Source organism: Candoia aspera, chromosome 7 (assembly GCF_035149785.1).
Source record: "Candoia aspera isolate rCanAsp1 chromosome 7, rCanAsp1.hap2, whole genome shotgun sequence".
In the NCBI taxonomy this organism is placed as follows: Eukaryota; Metazoa; Chordata; class Lepidosauria; order Squamata; family Boidae; genus Candoia; species Candoia aspera.
Window position 1 is genome coordinate 80,655,738 of NC_086159.1, and position 23,364 is coordinate 80,679,101.

At 42.6% G+C, this 23,364-nt stretch overlaps 3 protein-coding genes across 5 annotated transcripts in view; 2 read left to right on the plus strand and 1 right to left on the minus strand.

Annotated features, from left to right (window-relative positions):
• The window catches only part of ARHGAP8 (Rho GTPase activating protein 8), a 44,178-nt gene extending 40,991 nt beyond the window's left edge, over positions 1-3,187 (plus strand). For all 3 annotated transcript variants that reach the window (XM_063308344.1, XM_063308346.1, XM_063308345.1), the window contains one exon: positions 2,956-3,187. In XM_063308344.1, coding sequence (XP_063164414.1) covers positions 2,956-3,153 — 198 coding nt within the window. In that variant the 3' untranslated portion in view covers positions 3,154-3,187. The remainder of the gene's footprint in view (positions 1-2,955) is intronic.
• The window catches only part of PRR5 (proline rich 5), a 544,979-nt gene that overhangs the window by 110,795 nt on the left and 410,820 nt on the right, over positions 1-23,364 (plus strand). The gene's annotated exons all lie outside the window — the stretch shown is intronic.
• The window catches only part of PHF21B (PHD finger protein 21B), a 190,945-nt gene continuing 182,270 nt past the window's right edge, over positions 14,690-23,364 (minus strand). The window contains exons 10-13 of the mRNA XM_063308355.1: positions 22,598-22,756; positions 19,705-19,780; positions 18,076-18,179; positions 14,690-15,007 (exon numbers count right to left, since the gene is read on the minus strand). Of these exons, the coding sequence (XP_063164425.1) occupies positions 14,780-15,007; positions 18,076-18,179; positions 19,705-19,780; positions 22,598-22,756 (567 nt within the window). The 3' untranslated portion in view covers positions 14,690-14,779. The remainder of the gene's footprint in view (positions 15,008-18,075; positions 18,180-19,704; positions 19,781-22,597; positions 22,757-23,364) is intronic.

Consider the following 23,364-nt stretch of genomic DNA (forward strand, 5'->3'; position numbering starts at 1 on the left):
GAATTGTCCTGCTGCAAGCAAAATGGAGCTGGCTCCCCCTACCTTTTGAAAGCCCACCGGAGAATGGAATTTCCCTGCCCCGCCGACTTCTTCTGGCCTTATTCTCACAGGTTTCAGATGTTCCTGCCCAGGGACCTGGCCTGACAGGTTCCACTTGACGGACAAGCCAAGCTTTTTCCCTCACCCCTTCAGCATCTGAAGCCCATTCATGACCAGGCCACTTAACCCTCAGGCCAAAGATGCGGCTTGCCTCTACGATCACCCAGATCGCATTCTAGTAGGTGTCTTCGTACCTGTAAAGAAGTAAGAAAGAGATAGTTTATTCATGCCTGTAATATCCATATGATGTTGAAATAGACTTTTCAACATGGAATGGATATTGCAGACATGGAGTACCCTGGAAACGTGTAATTCGTTCATGCAGCCACTCTCTATGGACCCTCTCTTCCATGCAATAATGTATATGTACTTTATTTCTTGGAGTTTTGTCCAGCTGCATAAAAAACAGTGGAAGATAACACAGGACAGTGCTCCACGCCTGCTCCATTTATTATTCAAATTTTGTTACCGCCCATCTCCCCCAAAAGAGGGACTCCACGGGCTTCAGGGTTGAAATGTCAGGGGGAGAGGAAGCAAATAGGATGCTTAAAACAGTAGCTTTATTGCTCCCATCACAAAAATAAGCATTCTCCAGACCTATTTTCTGTGTACTTCAGTACACACAAACAGACACCCTTAATCACAGAATGGCTCAGTTCATCTCTATTCACCTCTAGATGCACAGATTCTTGGTGCCAATGGTGTTGGTGCCAATGGCTCACTGTGCAATTTTTTGTATAATGAAAAGTGAACCATAATGCATTTTCTTAGAAAAATAAACTCTGCTCGAATGAAAATAGATAGCATCGCATTCTTTCAGATTTTACTGTGTCCCTTTGGTCCCCAGAGAGTTCAGCCCTTGGCTGATCTCCACATTCGAGCAGGAGAGCCTTGGTGTTGCGGCAAAGGGGCTGGGCTTAGAAACCAGGAGACCACGACTCCTAGGTGACTTGGGGCCAGTCCCGCTCTCTTGGCCCAACAGCGCTGTTTGGGTGGAAAAAACAGGAGGAGGGAACTTTGGGTATATTCTTGAGTTGACCAGAAATAAAGGTGGGATAAAAATTGAACCGATAATAGTAAGATCATAATAGTAAGACTTGGATGGGAGACCACCAGAAAATACCAGGGCTCCAGGCTAGATGGGGGTGTCAAAAATCACTGGAAGGGAGCCACGGCAAGCCAAGAAGCAACACTCCTCCCTGTCGTCACCTGGAGGAATGTTTGGTTAGAAAGAGGCTTCTCCATTCTAATTTTCCCCTTGTAGTGAAGAAACTTGTTGAGATTCTCCTCTTCACTGAAGTTTTAGGAAAAAGAAAATGTTTTTCCTAGGGTCAACTAGTTCTTTCTTCCACTGTTTCTGGAACTGGCGTTGCTGCTGCTTTACAACAAAATCACAGTTCTTTTAGAAACAAGCAGCCGAGGAAGGGTTTTCTATTAAAAACACAGCAACTCTTAGAATGTGGGCTCCTGCTCGGAGCTTTTGCTTCTGTGGCTGTGACCAAGCAGCTCGGTCACGGAATCGCTCTCTTCAAGGGCCACCTGGAGAATTTGGGGCTAAAACTGCATGATTCTGCCAAGGTGCAAAATCAACAAAACTCTACCATTGTTCATAAAACTTGCCAGCTGCAACCTTTTGGGATATTTGGTGATCTTAATAGCTTTCTTCATTCTCCAGCTAGAGCCATACTCCAAATTTCTACAGGTAGTCCTCGACTTACGACCGTTCATTTAACGATGGTCCAAAGTTAAGACGGCCTCAGAATGGGGGCTTTACATTGCCCCCCCATGGTCACATGATCACATTTCAGGCATTTCAGGAGAAAATAGGAGGAGGAAGGAGTATTAGGTATGTTTGCTGCCTTGAGTTATTTATAAAAATAGTAAAGGCGGGATAAAAATAAAATTAAAATAAAATAAAATAAAATAAAATAAAATAAAATAAAATAAAATAAATAAATTTGGCAACCGGCTCACATTTGCAACTGATCTCAGTGTCCTGTGGTCACAGGATTGCATTTTGTGACTTTTTTGCCGTTTTCTGGCAAAAAATGCCCATGGGGGAAGCTGGATTCGCTTAACAACTACGGTGATTCGCTTAACGACCCGTGATCACTTAATGACTGCTGTAAAAATGGTCGTAAAGTCGGGTTTGGTCATGCGGTGGCTTGGCTTACAGTGGAAATTCTGGTCCCGATTGTGGTCACAAGTCAAGGGCTACCTGTACGGCCATAAAGTCACCTGATTTCCACTTCTGCTACAAAGAGGAATGTTGGCAATTCCTTCTGGGTTCTTGTACCACCATCACGGTATGAACAGATAGCAGGCCATTTCTGCATCACATACTGGTTTTTAACCTATCATTTACTGAGAGAGAACATCTTCTCCCAAAGTTCATTACTTGGCTGGTTCCACCATAAATAGAAGCATTTTTTGTGGCAGCCTCCGTGTAGGTGGTTTAAGAGTATGATATGAAAGCCTACAGCTTCCAGTGTATTCTTGTCCAGAGCAGAATTACTCCTGTCCACTGTAACTCTGTTAGAGTTCTGTTCCCAAGCTGCTCAAAAGTTCTTTGCGGATGTCATGTTCTTCCTGTATATTTAACAATTACATTTTCTCTTGTTTTATTTAGAGGCACAAGAGGAAAACGAGCTTTATTGGTTTGGGAAGAGGTGCAAATTATTTTTTAAAAAATTCTTTTTTTAACATTCAAGAAAGACTCGGGTGCATTCGATCAGGGCTTCGATCACGCAGTTACAATCACTGTCTTGATTTTGACCCCTTCCTCCTGACAACCTACAATTGCACCTTTCTAGATGTGTTGTATGTGTTTTGATTTCTATGTCTTTCCTTCTCCAGGTGTCTCGGGAAACAATTTTCAACAAAATGACCGGTTCTAATCTCGCTTGTGTCTTTGGTCTGAATTTAATCTGGTCACCCAACAGCGCTCCGTCTTTCCGCACACTGGTGCCTATAAATCTTTTTGTTGAGCTGTTGATCGATTTCTATCCCATAATCTTCAGTTCGAGAACGGTGCCTGGTGAACGGCTGCCTTGAAAATCAAAAGAAGGGGGTGGTGTAAGGACCCCCCTTCCCCGAACTCACGCATCTTATTAAAAGGCAGCCGCCCCCATGACTTCTGATTTTTTTGCACTACAAGGCAGACCACCCACTCGTTTGCCTAGCTCAGCATCAATGCCCAAAGCATTCTCTCCCTTTGGGCAGTCTTCCATTGCGAGCCCTTTAAAAAATGCATGAATTCACCAAACCCGCCTGTTTTTCAGGGACATTAATGCCTGAGCTGTGACGACTGATTGAGTGGTAAACCCAGATTTCCTTCTGCATAGTTGGGAAGGAGACGGGATTGGAAATGTGCATCTGTTGTACTCCGCCAGTGTGTTAGTGGCTGGTTGGACCGATTCTACGGAGGAAAAACACACAGTGTCATAGAAGTTTTGAATTGCATTCAAAGAACTTTTAAGAATTCAGTTCCGCGTCCCCCCTTTGGTTCCAGACGGCTGTACCTTAAGAGAATTCCGTTTTCTAAGCAGCAGATGCCAGGAATTAAATGCACTGTTAAATCAAGCCTCATGAATTATTCAGGAGCGTTTATAAGAAAATTTCTGGGGTGAGAAATATGTGTTTCAAATTTCCCCAACTCCAACCAAAGTCCTGGAGATGTCTCCCGCAGTTACTTTGATAACAGTTCCTCTTTGCAGATGATAATTGCACAATTCTAGCTTTTGTGCAGCGTGGCCCCGGCGAACTCATCCCTGGTTATTGAAGAGCAATTTTCAGGCGATTTCCATTGCAGAAAAGAAAGTGATTACTGGGGATAATCTGCAGAAATACACATGCTGCAGTTGGACGTAGGACAATTAAAAAAAGAAGGAAAAAGAAGGAAAAAAAGGAATCAAAACTTTGCCTGTGAAAGCTGGTGATTGACAGCACATAAATGGTAAATATTGCAGTTAAGTTGAGCTGCAGGGGCTTTAAAATTGTGGCAAGATTTGTCTGATCTTTAGAAGCCTCCAGAAAGAATCAGTGGAATTGAATACTTTTACTGTGCCAGACCTGACAAGGAAAACAACAGAGAGCCTTTTGAAAACACGTCCCTGCTGTTAGAAAAAATTAGAAACGAGGAATGGACTCTGCTAGGACATTTATGTTCTATGTGCAAATTGGGTAGATAGTGGGCTATATTTTCATAAATTACTTAGTCCCTCTGTAAACAAGGAGATGTTTATTGATTTTTCTCTGAACCAGGGAAGAGTATTGTTGATTTCTTGGTGTGCGCTTTTTAAGAGCTTTGAAAAGAAATCTAGAATCTGGGCTTATTGTGCTCAGGATAGGCTGGTGATTCCCAACACTGGGAGAAGGGAGAAGGGGCAAAGTAAAAGCCCAAATGTGCCTCAAGGTCTGGATTTACTCAAGATTTTTAGGTGCTCCTTGGCCAGAATGTGTGTGTAGGTAAGGATGGGTGTCTTAGTTTGAAGGAGATGTTTAATCACTCACAAGAGTTTATGGCCTCTTAATTAACATCATCCTGTCAAGGAATGGGGCGGTAAAAGGAAGCTCTGAGTTAGGAAGATCCACAGAGGAAGTCAAAGTCTGCAAGATGCCGGGCACAATATTGCCACCAAAGCTCCGCTCCTTTTGTACATGCCTATGTTGCGCACACATGTAAAAGAGGTCTTTGATTGTAATGAACAGAATTGAGCTCCCTAAAAAGAAGTGATAAAATTCCCTTTTTAGGGCCTGATTTTGATCATGTTTCTCCCATGTTCCTCCATTTTTATCTGGGTGGGCAGAAGCAGTCCCTCACCCCTGGTACTAAAACCATAACTTGTCCTGCTTCTTTCTTCCTTTCCCCATAATGAATCAGAAACTTGGAACTGTGATTAGCAGCGTGGAAGGACTCCAGAAGAGGCCCAGAGGGTCTGCATTTATTCTGTTAGATTTAGGTTCAGACTTTCTTCCCAGGTTCCCGGAAACTTAGATCATCCTCCCTTTTCCTCATCTGCCTCAAAACAAGTGTTTGTGTGTTGCTGAGTTGTGCGTGAAGGCAGGACAAGAAACCTGCTGTGGGTAGAACATCAGCAGAGAATTAACTATTTTGCCATTTGGTCAGACAAATCTTACAAGAATTTTGATGGTCCTGCGGTTCAACTTAATTGCAATTATTTGTCCCCATTAATGCACTCTCAATCACTGGCTTTTACAGCCCTGAGCGATTTCTCTTCAGTGCAGAAAGAAGCAGATCTTTCCTCAGGCGCTCTTCAAGAGTTGGAGTATGGCCCCAAAGGGCATGGGAAAGAGCTGGGTTTGGCTGGATATTCACACGATACGTTTAACCTAAGCCACCCCAAACGCAGACCAAGGTTAAGACTACGCCAGCTTAGCATATTGAACAAGCACAGCTGTTAAGTCTTTGGCTTGATTAATGTGAGAATGCTGCCATTACAGCATGGAATATTGTTCGGTTCTCAAGGTAGACTCTGTAGAGTTGGATGCAGCCCTGGCATTTTCTCGGCAGTAATATAGAAGGGGTTTCCCATGGCTGCCTTCCAGCCAGCTATAACTCTTGGGTTTTCTGTTGGTCTCCCACCCAAGAACTCACCATGCCTGATCCTCTGTAGCTCTTTGGAATCAGCCAAGGTCAGTGGAAGGATCCTCATTCTTGAAGGACATTACAGATGTCAGCTAAGGGGTGGCTTGACACAATGCTTTCCGTTGAGCTTAACAGCATACAAAAGGTGTGGCTGGGCACCTTCTCTCTTAGTGATGGGGGAATCAGTCCTGCTCCACTGGACCACGGCAACCAAACACTGCATTCCACACTGAGAACCTTGACTCATCTGTCAACCACAAAAGCGTTGGTGCCATGGACTGGGGATGCTAGAGCGACTTTTCATCCTTAAAGGGAGCATGGAAGTTTTGCATCAGAAAATTCTACTAGAGACCATCTGGCCAACTCCCTCTTGTCTAAAGCTGAAGTACAAATGGAGTCCTCCAACAAAAAAGGAACGCAGCCATACAAGCAAGTCTACAAAAAAAAAAAAAAGGATGAAGAAGAACAAATCCAGTATTTTGGAATGGCCGTGTCGCAGTCAAGACCTAAAACCAAAAGAGATGCTGAGGCAGGACCAGAAATAAGCAGTTCATGCTAGAAAACAATCAAATGTTGCCAAGTCAAAATAATTAGCCATGGAGGAACAGACTAGAATTCCTCGCTCCTCTGATGTGATTTATCATCCGTTACAGGAAGCATTTGGTAGCTGTTATTGCAACTAAAGTTATTGCAACTAATAATCTAATGGGGCAATGCTTTTCCACTCTGGCCTACTGCATGTTGGAAGACTTTGACATTAAACAGGTGCCAAGTTGAGTGCTATCTCTTCCTTCAGATTCCTTTCCCAGATTAGTAGAACCCACTTGAAGCTTTAATAACATTTGGTCACAAAGATGTACAAAAATTCAGAAAATTTGAAAAGGAGCAAATACTTTTCACAGAACTGCACCATGACATGGAGTGAATCCAGACCTTCGAGCAGAATGTGTGGTATCCCTGCGTCCCTACTGGGTGGGATTATGTGAAGTAGAACAGGGCCAGCCAGGAGTAAAAAAGATGGTTGTTCCAGCTCAAATGAGGAGGTATATTTCTGGGAAGCACTTGGGGAAAATCAAAGTGGCTTGTCTGAACCCAAACCAGAAAGCAGGTTTACCACTCCTGGTTCAATCTGTGATGAATAGGAGCAAGGAGGTAACATTCTTATTTTTAGAACAAATATATTGACAGAGATGCAGATGCTAAATGAGGAGATAATAATCAAAACATTTGAATCAATGGCATCTATTAAGCAAGATAATTTTGGCTTGGGGAGTTCAATAAATGTCAACATTCAACAAATGTCATTTAGAAGAAAGAGGCTGATAATTAGATTAGAGAAAACAGCAGCTGCATTTCAGGTAAATCACTGTGGTTTGGAGTGTGAACAAATGAAGGCGCATATGAGGAATGGTTTTCAGTAATCTGATATGCTTAGTTGTAATGACTACGTCAACAATTTTTAAGTCAACACAAAATCGGTAATGTATTAAACCTCTTAAGCAAAGACTTAAAGAGTATCTCTTTTGTAAATAATTTTAGCAACAATTTCAGCAGATTAAAGGGGGGATTCAGCCTTCACCAGATCTATAGCCATCTTTGGTGGTTTTGGTCCAGAAGAAAAGAGGAAAAATGGTAGCCTCAGTTGGCTCTCAGTGGCTTAATGGCATTAAAAAGCGCAACATTGCCTCCGATAAATGATGTATGAGCCTTTCAACCTTAGGGCAAAACTAAGATGGCTTTCTGTAAAAGAAAACGTAGAAAATAGAAAACAAAATGTTGTGTGGGTTTCATGATAAGCCCTTGGATTTGTCTGCTGCTTCTAGCATGTTCCAAAGACACAGGGGTCATTTTTGGATGATGTGGCTGACCAAGGCATGTCTTCCCCCCCTCTTCCATGTGCTGGCTGCATAGGATCAGGACTGTCTTGCTCCAGCAGCCATGGTGTTGGTCTGCCTGGCTGGTGGGACTCATACTTTCTAGGAGAAAACAAGCAAACGCTTGCAACATCGCCATTTCTGGAAATAAAAAACTCCAGGTCCCTTGGCTGGTGGAAAACAGAAGAGAAAAATGAAACATTTTTCATATTTACAGAACTAGATATAATTAGGGCTGTTATTCTAGATAATAAAAGTCAACTGAAGCCATATTCAGTAGGATCACCATATGGCGGGAGGGAGCGGACAATCAAGTAGTATTCTCAGAAGAATACTTCCTTCTTCTTTGCTGCAAGACTTCCTTGTAGAAATGAGGCAGCTTGTGACAAAAGTCTCCAACTTAGGTGGCTGAAAAAGCCCTGAACAGATCTTGCTTTAAAGTCATCTCCCTCATGAACTTACCTCGTGGTTCCAGAACAGTCACTGAGCTAAGGCATATGAGCTTCTTGGAACAAAGACCATCCTTTCTCTGATGTCAGATCAACAGCAAAACAGACAGGATAAAAAGGTCGGTCATTCTTAAAATTCAAAATCCCATTTTAATATTTTAAATGAGACCTTTATATTAATATTTTTTAAAGTGACTCTGAGAATGAACACATAAAGGATGGAACAGGATTCTCTTGCTGGTTGTGCTGCTGCTGCTGTCTTAGCTCCTGTCCTGTCCGTCCGACACCTCTGTAATTCAGACTTCTCCTCCAGGGGCCCAAGATGTTGCCTTAACAGTTTCTCCTCTGATTTAATTTCTGCAAAAACTACACTGTTGACATTGGGCTAAGAGACAGCGACCTGTCACAGTGGCTGGCCAAGGTGCCCTGTAGGCCTGTGCCTCCAACAAGCCCAACTAACAATGGGAAGGTTAGTTCATAGGCTAATAAGGATTCCAGAGATACCTGTAGGCTCATCCATTATCATGGAAAAGTCCTGCCTCCTTGTCAGTTCACAGAGAGGCCACAGGACAGAAATTAAAAAAGGTGCTGGCTGCGGAATTCTGGGAGTTAAAGTCCAACGTCTTAAGTTGCCAAGGCTGAGAAACATTCACATAGAAGATTAATGGATTCCAGCAGGAAGTCATTTTGTTTATTCATTAGTCGCTTCCGACTCTTTGTGACTTCATGGACCAGCCCACGCCAGAGCTTCCTGTTGGTCAACACCCCCAGCTCCCCCAGGGACGAGTCCGTCCCCTCTAGAATGTCATCTGTCCATCTTGCCCTTGGTCAGCCCCTCTTCCTTTTGCCTTCCACTCTCCCTAGCATCAGCATCTTCTCCAGGGTGTCCTGTCTTCTCATTGTGTGGCCAAAGTACTTCAGTTTTGCCTCTAATATCATTCCCTCAAGTGAGCAGTCTGGCTTTAGTCATTTAGCTGCTGAAATTCTTGGAACACTTTTACACTTTGATAAACCTTGTTAAGACTCTCTGTGGTTTCTGGCAATCCAGTCTACAATCTCTGGTCAACTGACTTCCAGAGCATTAGATTTGGCTTCAGGCAGACCCGGTCTTGCATAAGGTTAAAGTACTTTACTCTCTAGGTAAGACACCCTGTGCAAAATGAACTTCTTGCTGGAATACTTACTATTCTTTCTAACTATGTGACCTGAATAAAGTTCTAGAGAGGCCTTGCAAAAACAGGACTTCTCTAAACACTCCGTCCCTGTGGTTTTGTTTGGCCATACCCATCCATGGCATAAAACTCTGATCTGTCCAGACGTGGCTGAATCATTACATGCTAGGAACATGCCATATTTTCTTGTGGGATTTGATTACTTTCTTTTGCATATCCTTTCTATGCATTAAGTAAATAATAGGGAGCATGTTAATTTACACTACACTATCTGTGTAACATAGCAATACAATCAAAGTGTAGTTTGGCTCCTACTTCAAAGTCTGACACTTTAAGGAGAAAGAGAGTGAAAATCTGTGAACAAGGGTTCCTCTGTGAATGTTTTTTAAGTAAGGGAAAATTTGATTTTTAAAAAAAAAAAAACAGGTTAGCTAAAAGGAAGAAAAAATGGTCTTGAATGGAATAAAACACGAAGAAAGAACATGCACATCAGGATGCTTCTCTCTATTATGTCCAAAATCTCTGTGTATTTCAGAACGTTAGAACTTTTTCCCTTGTGCGTGAGTTCACTTGCCTGCTTAACATGCTATTTATCGGCCAAAAGAAGTGCAGACTGAATTGCTCTTTCGCGCTTTTTGGTTCGTTCCGGAAAGTTTGGTGGTTCTAAATCACTGGAGACTCTAAATGATTTAGAATCATCAGACAGCCTAAGCCACGGTTTCTCAACCTTGGCAACTTTAAGATGTGTGGACTTCAACTCCCAGAATTCCCCAGCCAGCCACATCTAAAAGTTGCCGAGGTTGAGAAACACTGGCCTAAACCAAGGAGAGACTTCACGGAGGGTGAAAAAAGATGAGAATGGCAAATATCAGTCTGACCAAGAAAGAAAAGTGTGCCAGCTGCTGCCAGAGTTCACCCTGAGCCAGCTGCATGCAGATCCTGTAGTTCTGGCACTGCTTTAAATATAAGTGCGTCAAGAAAATTTTTCCTGGGCCCATCTGGGTGCGAGTAACTAAGCAACTGTGGCTGACCTTGGAGAGGGAGTTGGGTTGGAAATCCCAGAGCGGCAGACTAGACCAGTGTTGGAAAACATCCAAGAAGAAAACGGGTCCTTCCCTATTGTTTCCAGGCAACTGACATGGGTATGTCCGCAAAGTCAGAAAGAGTCAAGCCAAAACTTGGATATGTAACGAGGCTGTACAGGTAGTCCCCGCTTAACATCCATTTGTTCAGTGACAGTTTGGACTTAGGACGGTGCTGAAAAGAACGACTTACTGGCAGTCCCCACACTTACAACTGTTGCAGCATCCCCACGGTCACATGATCATGATTTGGGTGCTTGGCAACTGGTTCACATTTATGACCATCGCAGTGTCCCATGGTCACGTGATCGCCATTTTCGACCTTCCCGGCCAGCTTCTGGCAAGCAAAATCAAGGGGGAAGCGCGTGATTCACTTAATGACATGGTTCACTTAACATGTGATTTGCTTAACGACCACCACAAAAAAGGTCATAAAATTGGGTTGGATTTGCTTAATGATGGCTTCACTTAGCAACCAAAATTCCAGTTGTGGTTGTTAAGTTAGGACTACCTGCATATACATTCAGAAAATCCATCCCTGCAGCACCAGTCTTAGTTGGACTTCGTATCACCAATAATATTTGGGTGCCCAAACCAACCAGAACTCAAAACTGCAGGGTGTACACACCGTCTTTCAGAAGACGTGCAGCATGTCCCAGGACTTGTCTGCATTCACCTGCACTTCACTTGCTCTCATCTGACCCATTGCAGGCTCTGTTTTAAGCACCTCCACCTTCTCACTGGGATGATCAGATACAAAACAAATGCAGAGCTGGGAGTCAACAACTGAAATTCTTTTGCTATGTGGCCTTTTCTCGAAATGGCACCTTATAGGCACCACACAGTTTTGGCTGAAAATTTCTTTAGGAACGTTTTGGGGCTGGGTAAAAAACTGTAAATGGGTAAGCAAGGGCAGATCTACTATGAAACTAATGAAGCTTAAGCTTCAGGGCCCCTAATCCCTTAGTCTACATTGCTTAAAAATTTTGGGTCTACTGTATGAGAAGGGGTTTTAAAAAAATATTAATAATATGGTGTAATAACAGTTCAAGCTTCAAGGTCCCAAAAATGTAGGTCTGCCACTGTGTCTAAGCTCAGCCACATTCGCACTCCTATGCCATCTAAATACGGCAGAAAATCCAGTATTTCAGACACTCGTAACCTGATGTTGAACCCTTTTGAAAAGTTTCATTTCATTGGAGGATCTATTGGGAGATCTGAGAAAATCATTTTTTAACCTTCCTGATGTGCAGCTCACTATTCTTTTTTACAAGTTTTCCACAGCAGGATGTTTATGATGTCTTTTAATCACTTATGAAAAGCATTAAAACCATTCTGGAAATGGCCCAGGCTTGAGATGTGTCACTTTTAAGCCTGGAACATTTCTAAAATTGTCAGGAATGTCCAAATATTTGCTGTAAAGTTGGAACAGCATTTGGCCTCAAAATAGGGCATTTTGAATTCCAAACATTTTGCCCATGATGGGAAAAAAACCCTTTATTTTAAATGTGCCAAAATCTTGACAGACAAGGTCTAATTTTACTTTGCAATATTGCAGATTAAAGACATGAACGTTATTTTTAAGACTATTGGCATATATACAGAGAACAGCAAAAATCAAATATTGAAGACAACTAAAAGGCATGGTAGATTTTGTTTATTACGTTTTAAGTGCCTGGTTTATAAAGTTCATTTTCGTATGAATGGTAGTTCATCTGTTGTCACTTCCACTACCTGCAAATGCTGCACAGTGCAAAGCAGAGTTCATTTAAGGTCTGTTGGAGAGAAGATATTTTTCTCTTAAAGGCCTAAGAAGAAAAAGGTGAAGAACAGTGGTAACAGAAAGGATGACAAAATAATTCTTATCTGAATTACAAGAGGGCACATGCAGGGTCTGGAAAAATATAAGTACACCTCAGTGACCACACCAGTTTTAAATCTGTCAGTCAAGTTTAATTCATCTTAAAGAAGTAAACTACATTGGTATATTTAAGACAAACAATTTGTTTTCTATGCACACTATCCACGGGACAGTCCCTTTTCCAAAATAACTACCTTTTAAGAGTCCCAGAAAAGCACTTTTTCAGAAAGTTTTCCCAATAAAGAAACTTTCTATGCTTCCCCCCCACCCTCCATTTATTTTTTTAAATTCATCTGAGAAGGAAAGAAAACCGTAAAACCCCAAAACATTTACATTGCAAGCTATGTTCAAATGCATAAATTGGTATACTAACCAATGTATCGAAGCTGTGTTTTATTTAGTTCACTTTTGTTCATCAATAAAAGAATATAAAAATCTTGTTCAACAGAGTGTTAAGTGTATTAAAATAGATTTGTATAGTACTGCACAGTTTCTCCCGGAGTTGTGAAAATGGTTAAAAGGGCGTGTGTGCTGCCTCCTGCAGGCAGCTTCCAATCCGTCAGGAAAAAGCCAGAGTCCCTGGCTTTTTCGGCACCGTATGAGAGGCAAAGCTGAGCAGCTTCACCCGCGGCAGGCAGAGAGGGAGCCTTGCTTTTCAAGGCCGAGCTAAGGACAGGGCGCTGTGGTGGAGGAGGGGCAAGACGCATCTTTCTCGCTGCCCGTCCTTCGACGTTGACCATGTTACTTCTCAGGAGCACTTACGTTTTTGGCCATGTCTGTGAGTCCATAGGCTGCCTTAAAAAATTAAACAGCACAAATCCCTCTGCTAAAAAAAGTAACCTTAACAAATGCTATTAAAATACTCTGCTACTTTCAATTTAATCTTTATTATATCCATCAGAAAACTTTAAATTTCCCCTTCAACCCTTGAATTTTGAAATGGTGGTCCTTTGGAACCAAAGGAGGAAACAGAGCCGTAAATGGAAAAGCCACTCTGACAAGAAACTCGTTTGCCCATCAAGAACTTGAGAGGTTAAGCCTCAAGGCGCCAGCATAGGCTATCTGACCTACACCAGGCCCAGTCTGAGCTTGGTTGCTTCAGGAAGACTAGCTAGTGAAAAGTCAAATGAAATATAGGCAATTTTCTAGCATCTTCTCAAGCTAAAGCTAATGTTTTACATGTGTTCAAATTTAACAAAATTATAAAAAGAAATTTTAAAAAAAGTTTTCACAATCAGATAACCCTCCCCCCCACAACTCCTGATATATCCAATAAAAGAAATGACCACTTGAGGCAGTTTATTTCCTGTCCTGTAAATTTTAGCAGATACTTCCGCAAGTAAGGGGAAAAAATCAACATTTTTTCCACATTTCCTATTTTACAATAAAAACGCAGTACAAAAGAGTTAAGTTTTTTTGGCATATCATTTGTACTGTCTTGATAAATAAAAAGCAGCGATAATAAATATTATTTGCTTTCTTCCTTCAAAACAAAACAAAAAAGGGGGGGGGTGGTTTAAAACCAGCTGTGTCTGCTGCGGGATGTGGCCGAAAAAATAAAAATGGCAGTCATGGATAGCGCAATCGAAGCTTTCCCTGCGAAGCAGATGGCGAAAACAGCTGCCATCTTGACTTTTTTGACCATACCCTATGGACACCCCTGAAAGGGACCAAAAAGATCCAACCTGATGAAGTTATTTGTCATATTAACATTTGTTAAACCTTGAACAATAGCAGAAAACCCCCCAAAGCATCCCCAATGAGAAAAATACATCAATAGCAAAATAAGTTAAGAGGACCCGCTAAAATGAAGGGTTTTACAGGCATAACTCTTTCAATACTTCAGAACGCATATACAGAAGCCTTGGCATGAAAATACTTCAATATTTCACTAGAAATGGTAAATTTCATACATTTTTATTTAAATATCTGCAATTCTCAACTATAATACTGGAAAAAAAAAGCGATTTGATTTTTGAAGGCTCTGAAAGTGTCCACAAATGTTAATTCTCCTCTATAGCCCTGAATGAAAACGACGCTTGATCATTTTAAGAAAACCAGGAATCCAGGCCAGGTTCCAAACTATTCATTCTTGCCTTTTTTTTAAAAAAGAAAAAGTCACCATTTTCCGTTCCCGCTCCCCGCCTACCATCTACGTGCACTAGCGGACTAATGATTAGCCTTTCGGCCTATTCTTCTTTCCAAAGAGGAGGGGAGCCTCCGTGCGCCTCTGCGACCCCCCCCCCGGCAGGAGGGTGGCACCCATGCGCCTCGCCATGCCGCCCGTCGGCCACGGGCCAAGAGAGGCGGCACCCTTTTCTTGATGAACTACGTTAAGGCCAGCGCAACCAAGCGAGGGGAAGGGAAGATTGCGAGCACTGAGATTCTCAGCAATGACAAAGGGGAATAAGGACACTGAGCCACCCGGGGGGACTCGACGGTCGGGATTTTCTTTCCCCCCCCACCCCCCCACCCTTTGGGACCCGGAAGAAGACCAGCACCGCCGTTTCCCCGTTTCTTTGCCTGGATGCATCTCTTCTCCCGCGATGCCTGCATGCACGTAAAGCGTTCTTGTGGGTTGGACTGGCTCTTCTGGAGAAGAAGGGGGGCCCTCCGGTTGGGGGGCAGCCCCAGTCAGTTGTTGCCCTGCGTCGCCCGCAAGGGGTGGGCAGCGGTGGCAGCCGAGGCAGGAGAGGGCCTGGTCCAGGGGACGGTCAGCGGGGAGGAGGTGGTGGTCGTTGTCATGGTAACCTGAAGCATCTGCTCATTCTGTATCAGTCTAATGAGGGTTTTGAGGTGTTCCAGCGATGACCGAACCCCTTTTTGCCGGGCCAACAGGCTGTTTTTGAGCTCTAGGCATTTCTGTCAAATCAGAAGCGGAAAGAAACCATCAACACGAAACCATCAAAACACCCCTTCGCCAACGGACTTTAAGGAGGACCCGCAACCAACTTAGTTACTCCACAATGTCCTTATGGCCAGAATATCAGTCAGGGCACTTAAAAGTAGATTTTTTCCCCCTTTCCTCTTTCTTCTCAGTGGCATGCCTACAAAACTTAATACACAGGGGTTATTTTTAAAACCAGTTTCAGTCTGAAGTAATTCACAATTTACTAAGATCACATCTATCTAACCTTGACTGATCTCTTCCTGAAAGACAGGATATAAATCCAACAAACAAATAGATAAGCACACTGGCCTGGCTCTGACTTGGATGGGAGACCACCAGGAACTGCCAGGATTTCCAAGAACGGAAAGTCAAAAATTAATTTAGTTTATTTTTATTATTTTTTTTATTAAAGAGATTCCTACCCTGCTGCCATCAAAAGTACTCCTGGAGGCTTACATGGAATGTATACAGAACAAATCAAAATGTCTGTGATGACATATAAAACAAACAGAAACTAACATGTAATAAACAAGCCCACACAAAAAAATAAAGCAATAAAATGGAAGAAGAAAATGGCTAGCTGGGGAATTCTGGGAGTTGAAGTCCACCCATCTTAAAGTGGCTAAGGTTGAGAAACACTGATCTACACTGTGTTAAATAAATTCTGTTTTAAAGAGAAGGCTGTGAATAATTTTGCAAAACAGGCATAAATTCTTGCACAATTGCAAACATGTGGGAAAAAGCTCCCAAACTTCTTTGAATAACTTTTATTTCATTTTAATATAAAATAATAATATGAAATTTTGTACCCTAGAATTTTCTAATGCAATGTGTAGGAGTCATAAGCTCCTCTGTGTTCCACACTTGTCAATCACTTTTTAATTTAATTCCTCATTTTTTAAAAATCTTGTCTCTCAATTAATCCATTCTAATTTTATAAAAAGCTCAGGAGCTTTTTCATCGCTTTCATTAGTTCTGAACTCAGTTTCTGCAGTCAGCAGCCAAAGTTTCCATCTGAACAAGTATGCTGCTGTCTAATTTTCTAAGTTTACTCTCTCATATTAGACAACACCATGCATGTAACAAAGATACACAAATCCCATTGGTTTCTGGTATAGTGTCTTCTGGAACGGACATCATTTTCAGCCTCAAAGAATACATTGATTTAAGCGTGATACAGTGGCATTGGGGGGCAACAAAATCCAGATGGTAGCTGTGACCATGTGATTGAAGCCCCACCCCTTTTTAATGTGTGATAGTTTTATTTTATTTATGCCTGGTGTGATAGTTTGGTTACAGACACAGCTTGCTCCCCATTGTGATGAGGAAGAATGGATGAAAAAGAGCAGTCTCATTCAGGGTTCTCTGTCAGTGAAGATCACCCATCCCTGACTGGCCCTGAGAAAGCCAAGATGGCGCCACCAAGGACTCAGGTGTGTGTGTGTGTGTGCGCGCGCGCGCGCATGTGGGAGGAATACAGGGGTAAAGGCAGAAGGGAGCTGCAACAGGACTCAATGGAGAATCGCATGACTTGTGAGCGCCCCCAGCAGCAAGCTGCGTTCCTCGATGTAAAGGGAACAGATAACTTTCACCCAGGTACCATTCCATCTTTGGTTTCATCTTGAATGTCGTTAAAATATTGATAATGCCTCTCCTAGATGATAAAAATACAGTTAGGCAGCAATGTAAGTATCTACTTCAATTTTCAAGCAGAGAGGAGTCATCACATCATCAAACCCTGTATACTGCAAGAACAGAGAGAGCAACCAGAAATCCATGCTGCACAGCAAATGCACACACCTTCTGTCCATGCGAAGGCCACATAAGAAAAATTCAGTCCCCAAATGCTGCAACATATCTGGTCACCATCAGATGGCGAAATGGCACTGAGAGTCAGTGCTGAGAAGAAAAGGCTGCTCTTAGCAGTGAGCAGAGAAAACAGCCCCTTCGGAGCAGGAATGAGAATCTCAATTTTAGGGCTACTGGATTAAAAAGCTGACTTGCTGTGCCCTAACAAGGCTCTTGGTAATTAAATCTAAATTAACCTGGCAATTCAGATTTTCCCTTTGAACCTCTTCCAGCTCATCTGGCAAAACCATGCCCTGGAAATCTGACCCGCCCTCCAGATCAAACACCTCCAACTTTTCCTGGATGTTAAATGTTCTACATGGGGACCATTTAACCAGAGGATTCATCCAGCTGCCATCTGGAAGGGTACGGTTCAGTAAGAATTACAGGTAACCATGACTCCTAACGTCTGGGAGATTCAGCTCCAACAGCCACTGGGAGCACCAATGAGCAGCATGGGCAGATGAAGAAAGGCTTCTGAGTTTCCTTCAAAGGAACACGGGTTTAAGCCCTTTCTTCCACTGGTTTAAGTAAAGCCCTGCGGCGTTCCGTGGGGCTTACTCTTAAGAAGCAAGCACAGTAGAATCCATTTCAGTGAGGCTCATTAGAAGGTAGGACATTAAGATCACAGTAGCTATGGAACCTAACTTGGATAGCTATTGAAAGATTAATCTGTGTTGGCCTTGCTTAGTAGACAGACCAGCAGGAAATCAGGGCTTTGATGTTAGAAAAGGGAAGTGTGTGTGTGTGTGTGTTTTAAAGAAGTATTATGCTGCCAAGAAACCCTCAGTGGCATGTTGATGGAGTGACTGGATGAAGTCGTTTATCTTTTGTTTACTTGCTAGAATGCTGCTGCAATGCAATGTTTGCTCTAACGCTGCTGGATTTGCATCTTCCTAGATTCAGACCTCACAAAAGGCAAGTGGAACTATTGTTACAATGATCATGCTCTAAATGACGAGGAGCTGCTGTAAGGCAGCCAGTGGTGGAAATGAAATGCTTAATGACATAATGGGGCTTAAAGGACAATTAACTATAATGGATTGCAAAGTCTTGTTTTCTTAAAACTGCTCTTGAAGGAGCAATGTCTTTGCCTACCACCTTCTTGCTTGCCTGGAATTTAGAGAAACATTCACATTCGTCTGTTTGTCTACCATGGCCCTTGAGACAACTCTCAAGCTGGGAATTATACCTTCATTGCATTATTAAGAAAGCATTCTTTTTCCTCCAGCTGTCTGTGTTCTCCTCTTAATTCACTGCTCCTCTTTAATAACCTCCTCTTCTCTTCTTCTTTGACTGAAAAAGACACAAACAGAACCAGAAGGAATGAAGACATGGACAGTTTTCACCAAATACAGCGGTTAAACAAATGCACCTGAAATTTAGTCTGAAGGACGGAAAGAACTGGGCAGGTCCTCAGGGCAGTGACTATGGGAGATGTACAGGAGATGTCCTGCCTCCCCCGCCTGAACAGGATCCTCCTTGACTCGAGTCAAGCCCATTCCACATGGCTGCCAGCTTCTCCTACCTCGTTTCCTACACCGCCCAACAGCTACCTCCAATGGGCTAGCGGGCTGGCTAGTGTCCCTGACAGCCAGGCAAGGTAGGAGCAGCCCCACCCCGCCAGGTTGTCCCAGAGAAGGATGGGTGCTGTTCTGGAGGAGGGATGAGGCTGGAGTTTTCACCAATCAGAAGCTGCTCTGCCCACACAACAGGAAGCTCAGCTGACTACCATATGGTGTTCATCAGCTCAGCTTTCCAAGATGGCTGGAAGCCCAACAATACGATGGGAACAAGCAACGTCAGCACTGATCGCAATCAAGTGCCTCCCTTGCATGCAGATATGACCCAGACAATATATGTGGAAAAGCAGGACTCTTAGATCCTTCAATTAACCCACCATTTTTCTCATGCAATTCAGTGGCTGCACTGAGAGCTACAAGACAATACAAGGTAGTCCTCACTTACCGACCACAATTGGGACTGGCAACTCCATCTCTAAGTGGCAGAGTCATTAAGTGAAACATCACATGACCATGCCCAACTTACAACATCAGTTCTTCTGCGGCCATTAAGCAAATCACCCATGGGCATTAAGTGTAACATCATGTGACTGTGACTTGCAACTTCCTGCCAGCTTCCCCATTGACTTCGCTGTCAGAAGCTGGCTGTGAAGGTCGCAAATGGCGATCACGTGACCACAGGATGCTGCAACTGTCATAAATCTGTGCTGGTTGCCAAGCTCCCGAATCATGATCACGTGACCACAGGGAAGCTGCGACAGCTGCAACTTCGGGGGCCAGTCACAAATCCTTTTCAGTGCTGTCCTAAGTTCGAGTGGTTGCTAAACAGGGCAGTTGTTAAGCAAGGACTACCTGTATAGAGTTCCATTCTTGTGGACATAGTTGGGGAAGAGATTCCCCAACATGAGGCCATTGATTAATTGATTGAAAGATTCATTATTCATTTATATGCTGCCACCTTCTAGGATTCTGAAGGATGACATCTATAAACGTCTAGAACAGCAAAACACGTGAGAATTAAGGTGAAAAATGAGCAACAAAAGCTTTTAGATAAGTAAGTTAGGAAGATGTCTGAATTCATCCACTGTCTGTCTGTCTCTCTCAAAACAGTTTTGTCTCCCATGTAAATTGTGTTAAGAACAGTTGCTGGTAAGAGTTCTAGCCTGACAATTCCTGTTACATTTTGACGGGCACGTTCCTTCGGAGGAGCTTGCAATCCACCCCCTGGGGTGACTTCAATTTTCAAGCTGCTGACACTTGAGGAACTCTATCTAATAATCAATCACTTGAGCACATACCTGTTTTATGAGTAACGTAAGATTGCACTACAGCCAGAGTTCCAGGCCAGGGGACATTGTCATCTTTCTTTAACACCTACGGGTTTCAGATAATAACAGCTTTCAACAATTCAAGGACACACTTAGGACACAATATCTGTGAGCACCTCAGCATCTCCTCCCCCAGATTTCTTAATCAAAAGTTGATCATATCAGAAATACCCAACAGTTACACAAAACCGGTTCATTGGTTTGAAAAATAAGAATGCACGGGAAATCATATAGGAGAATGTACTCTTTCCCTCCCTTACTGTGAAGAATAGGAAAATATCCTCCCTTTTATTCGTCTAGCAAACATCACCTCTAAACCACTCAGACTGATTGCCTATTGCCATGTATGCAGGGCCTAAACTGCATGAAGGAAAGCTTCAGCATATCTGTTCACGAAGAAACACTTTTGCGGTTTCCATAACCACCGAAGATGTCTTTTGCCTTCTCTCAAAAGAAAATTTTCTTCATGCAGTAATCCTGTTCCTGTTGAACTGAAAAAATCTGGGAATAATCCCTACTCCTCAGATATCTCTGTAAGAAGCAGAGAATGGAAAGACTAGTTGGAATCACTCAGCACAGCTGTACTAATTTATACTTCCTATTCTGCATAATATTGATGGGGAAATCTTAAATTCCTGTAACTCAAGAAATGTACAATAGAAGATTTATTTGTTTATTTGGTAAATTTATGCAGCCACCCATATCACACAATACTCCTGCACTTGGAGATATTTCTTGTCCTAAAATTGGTGAGGAATTCACAATTTTATCCTTTACGTACCTGCTAAAGACTTTTTCATCTAAGATTTCTCTGCAGGAATGGTGGTGTTATTTTTATTTTTTTAAAAAAATTATTTTTAAACTAGAATATGTCATGTCACTGTTTTGTTCTATTGTTTGTGTTCTGTACTTTAAAAAGTCATGACCTACCAATATATTAAATATGCAAATAAATGAAGGTAATTTTTTTTTCACTGCTATGATGGTGGCAAGTATTTTGCAGGTCAGTTTCAATGATCATTTAAGAAACGGCCATGGGGAGGAAGCTGTCCAAAAGATCAAGATGGTGGCTGTGATGATGTGACCGAAGTGCCTCTTTTTTACATGCATTAGAAAAGGATGTTGGCAAGCATCTGGCTGCGTAAAGTGTCCAGTTTCAGATATTTTCTCACAAAAGGGCAATCTAGAATTTTTTGGAGGAAGAGACATTATCAGCTTGTCTCTCAAACACTACTTGTTTTTAAAATTCTGTATGAAAGTAATTCTAGAGTAAATAAATTTTTACTCCAAGAATTTAAGAAGCACATTTTTAGGCCCATCTTTAGAAAGGGGAATATTGACTATTTATTTTGTACAACAGTTGATAAAATGAACTGGAAGGCATTTTGCAAATTACAGCATGCGAAATGTTTTAAATCTGAATCGCTTCTAAATGGAAGCGCCCCATTTTGAGGCAGACACAGTTGTTCCAAGCAAGAAGCTGCTGCTTTTGGAACAGAATTTTGGAACGGAATTTTCTGGTCATCTTGGCAGAGTCTTGCGCCTGAAACATCTCTGTTTTCAATTCCAAACACTGTTTCAATCTCAAAACACTCTGAACGAGTCTGTTTTGTATGCAAAATAGAGTGTTTCGAATTCAAAACAGTTCAAGTTGGAAACATTCTGTATGCTCCTATTTATGTACAAGGGCTGAATCATTTTGCTAACAATCGAAGAAAGCAAAGTTCGTGATGACAAATTTATATCCCACTGTTTTCAAGAAGGCTAACCCCAATCAAATGATATCACACCTACTTCACCATGGATGCAGAGAAATGTGAGAACAGAACCTGATTTCTACCACCAGAAACAAGGCAGAACCTTGTCCCATTGTTTCTGATTCAGCATTCAGACCATGATGCTGATCTAGGATCTTGATCACCCAGCCAGCGAGAACCAACCAACCAATCAATCAATCAATTAATTGATTTTCTATGGCTGCCCATCTCAGCAAGTGACTGGGTGGCTTACAATCATAAAAACCATAAAACAGTTGAAATAATTAAAAATGATTAAGTACAAAATAAGTATTTATGGTCGCAAGTGAACAATGTATGGATATTAATATAGCCAAGAAACGGGGCCCCAGGCCTGGGCACATAACCAGGTCTTCAGGCCTCAGGAAGGGCAACAGGGTCGGGGATGTCCTGATCTCTGGAGGGGGGATATCCCAGAGGGCAGGCACTACGGCTGAGAAGATCTCCCTGTGAGGGGGAGATGGGCGGTGAATAAATTTATAAATAAATAATTTTTAAAAAGGCACACCTTCTAGTCCTTGCCGAACAACATTCCTTGGCTGACAGGACCCGTAGCATGCCCAACCTACCAGACCAAATTCGATGGGCAGAAACAACTGGGAGAAGACGGTCCCTCAGGTAACCTGGACCCAAGCCGTGAAGGGCTTTAAAGGTGGCAACCAGCACCATGAATCCTCGGGGCTCTCTGAACGCAAAGGGCAGCTTAAAATTAATCCACAATGCTCCATTGTGATCGACCTTCCCATAGTGTTTCTCCAACTCTTTGTCCTTTGATGCAACAACTATGATGCTCTTGTGGGCCAGCTAGGCAAGAATCCAAAGCTGCATACAGACACAGAGAACTGGGGATCTGAGACGTCAAGGCCTTGATCCTCAGAACTGGGTCTTCCTCCCCTACTGATGAGGAATCTCATGAGGGGACTATGATGTCATAATTTACCCTCAAATGAGAAAGAAAGCTTTTGTGGAACAGATGACTGCATCAGATAACTGTCTACCTTATCCAAATCAAATGGAATTAAACTCTCGGGGGTTTTCTTTAGCACTTGCAGTGCAAAGTAGCTCACCTTTTCTTGGCACTTGGGACAGACCCATAGTCCTTTAGGGACAGTCTTCAAGGGAGGATCCAAGCAGTTGAGGTGGTAGGCCCTGGGGCATGTTCCGCAAGGCTGTAAGTTGGCACCATGCTTGCATGCTGAACAGTATTCCTCATGGCTGACCTCATTCTGAAAGAGGACAAGAGCGAGGATGACGCAGTTCCTTGCGAGCAGACACTGGCCATTGTTTTGGCCTGCCACTTTCCTAAAGAAGCTTCACTAAACAATCATAACCAACACCAACATCACACTGACACACTTGTTTATTTGCAGGCATAAGGATCATGTCAAAGATCACCACCTAAGCATCACTATGCCTTGCAACTAAGTATGAACATCTTGGACATATTCTGAGGAACGGGAAATGAAAGCAGCTACAGGTACAGGTAGTCCTCACTTAATAACCATTCATTTAGTGACGGTTCAGACTTATGACATTGCTGAAAAAACCAACTTACAATCAATGCTCACACTTAAGACTGTCTCAGCATCCCCACAGTCACGTGATCCCCACAGGCACTTGGCAACTGGTTCACATTTATGACTGTTGCAGCATCCCATGGTCATGTGATTGCCATTTTCGACCTTCCTGGCTGGCTTCTGGCAAGCAAAATCAATGGGGAACTGTGTGATTTGCTTAATGATCACATGGTTTGCTTAAGGACAGTGGTGATTCGCTTAATGACCACTGCAAAAAGGTCATAAAATTGAGTCAGATTCACTTAATGACTGCTTTG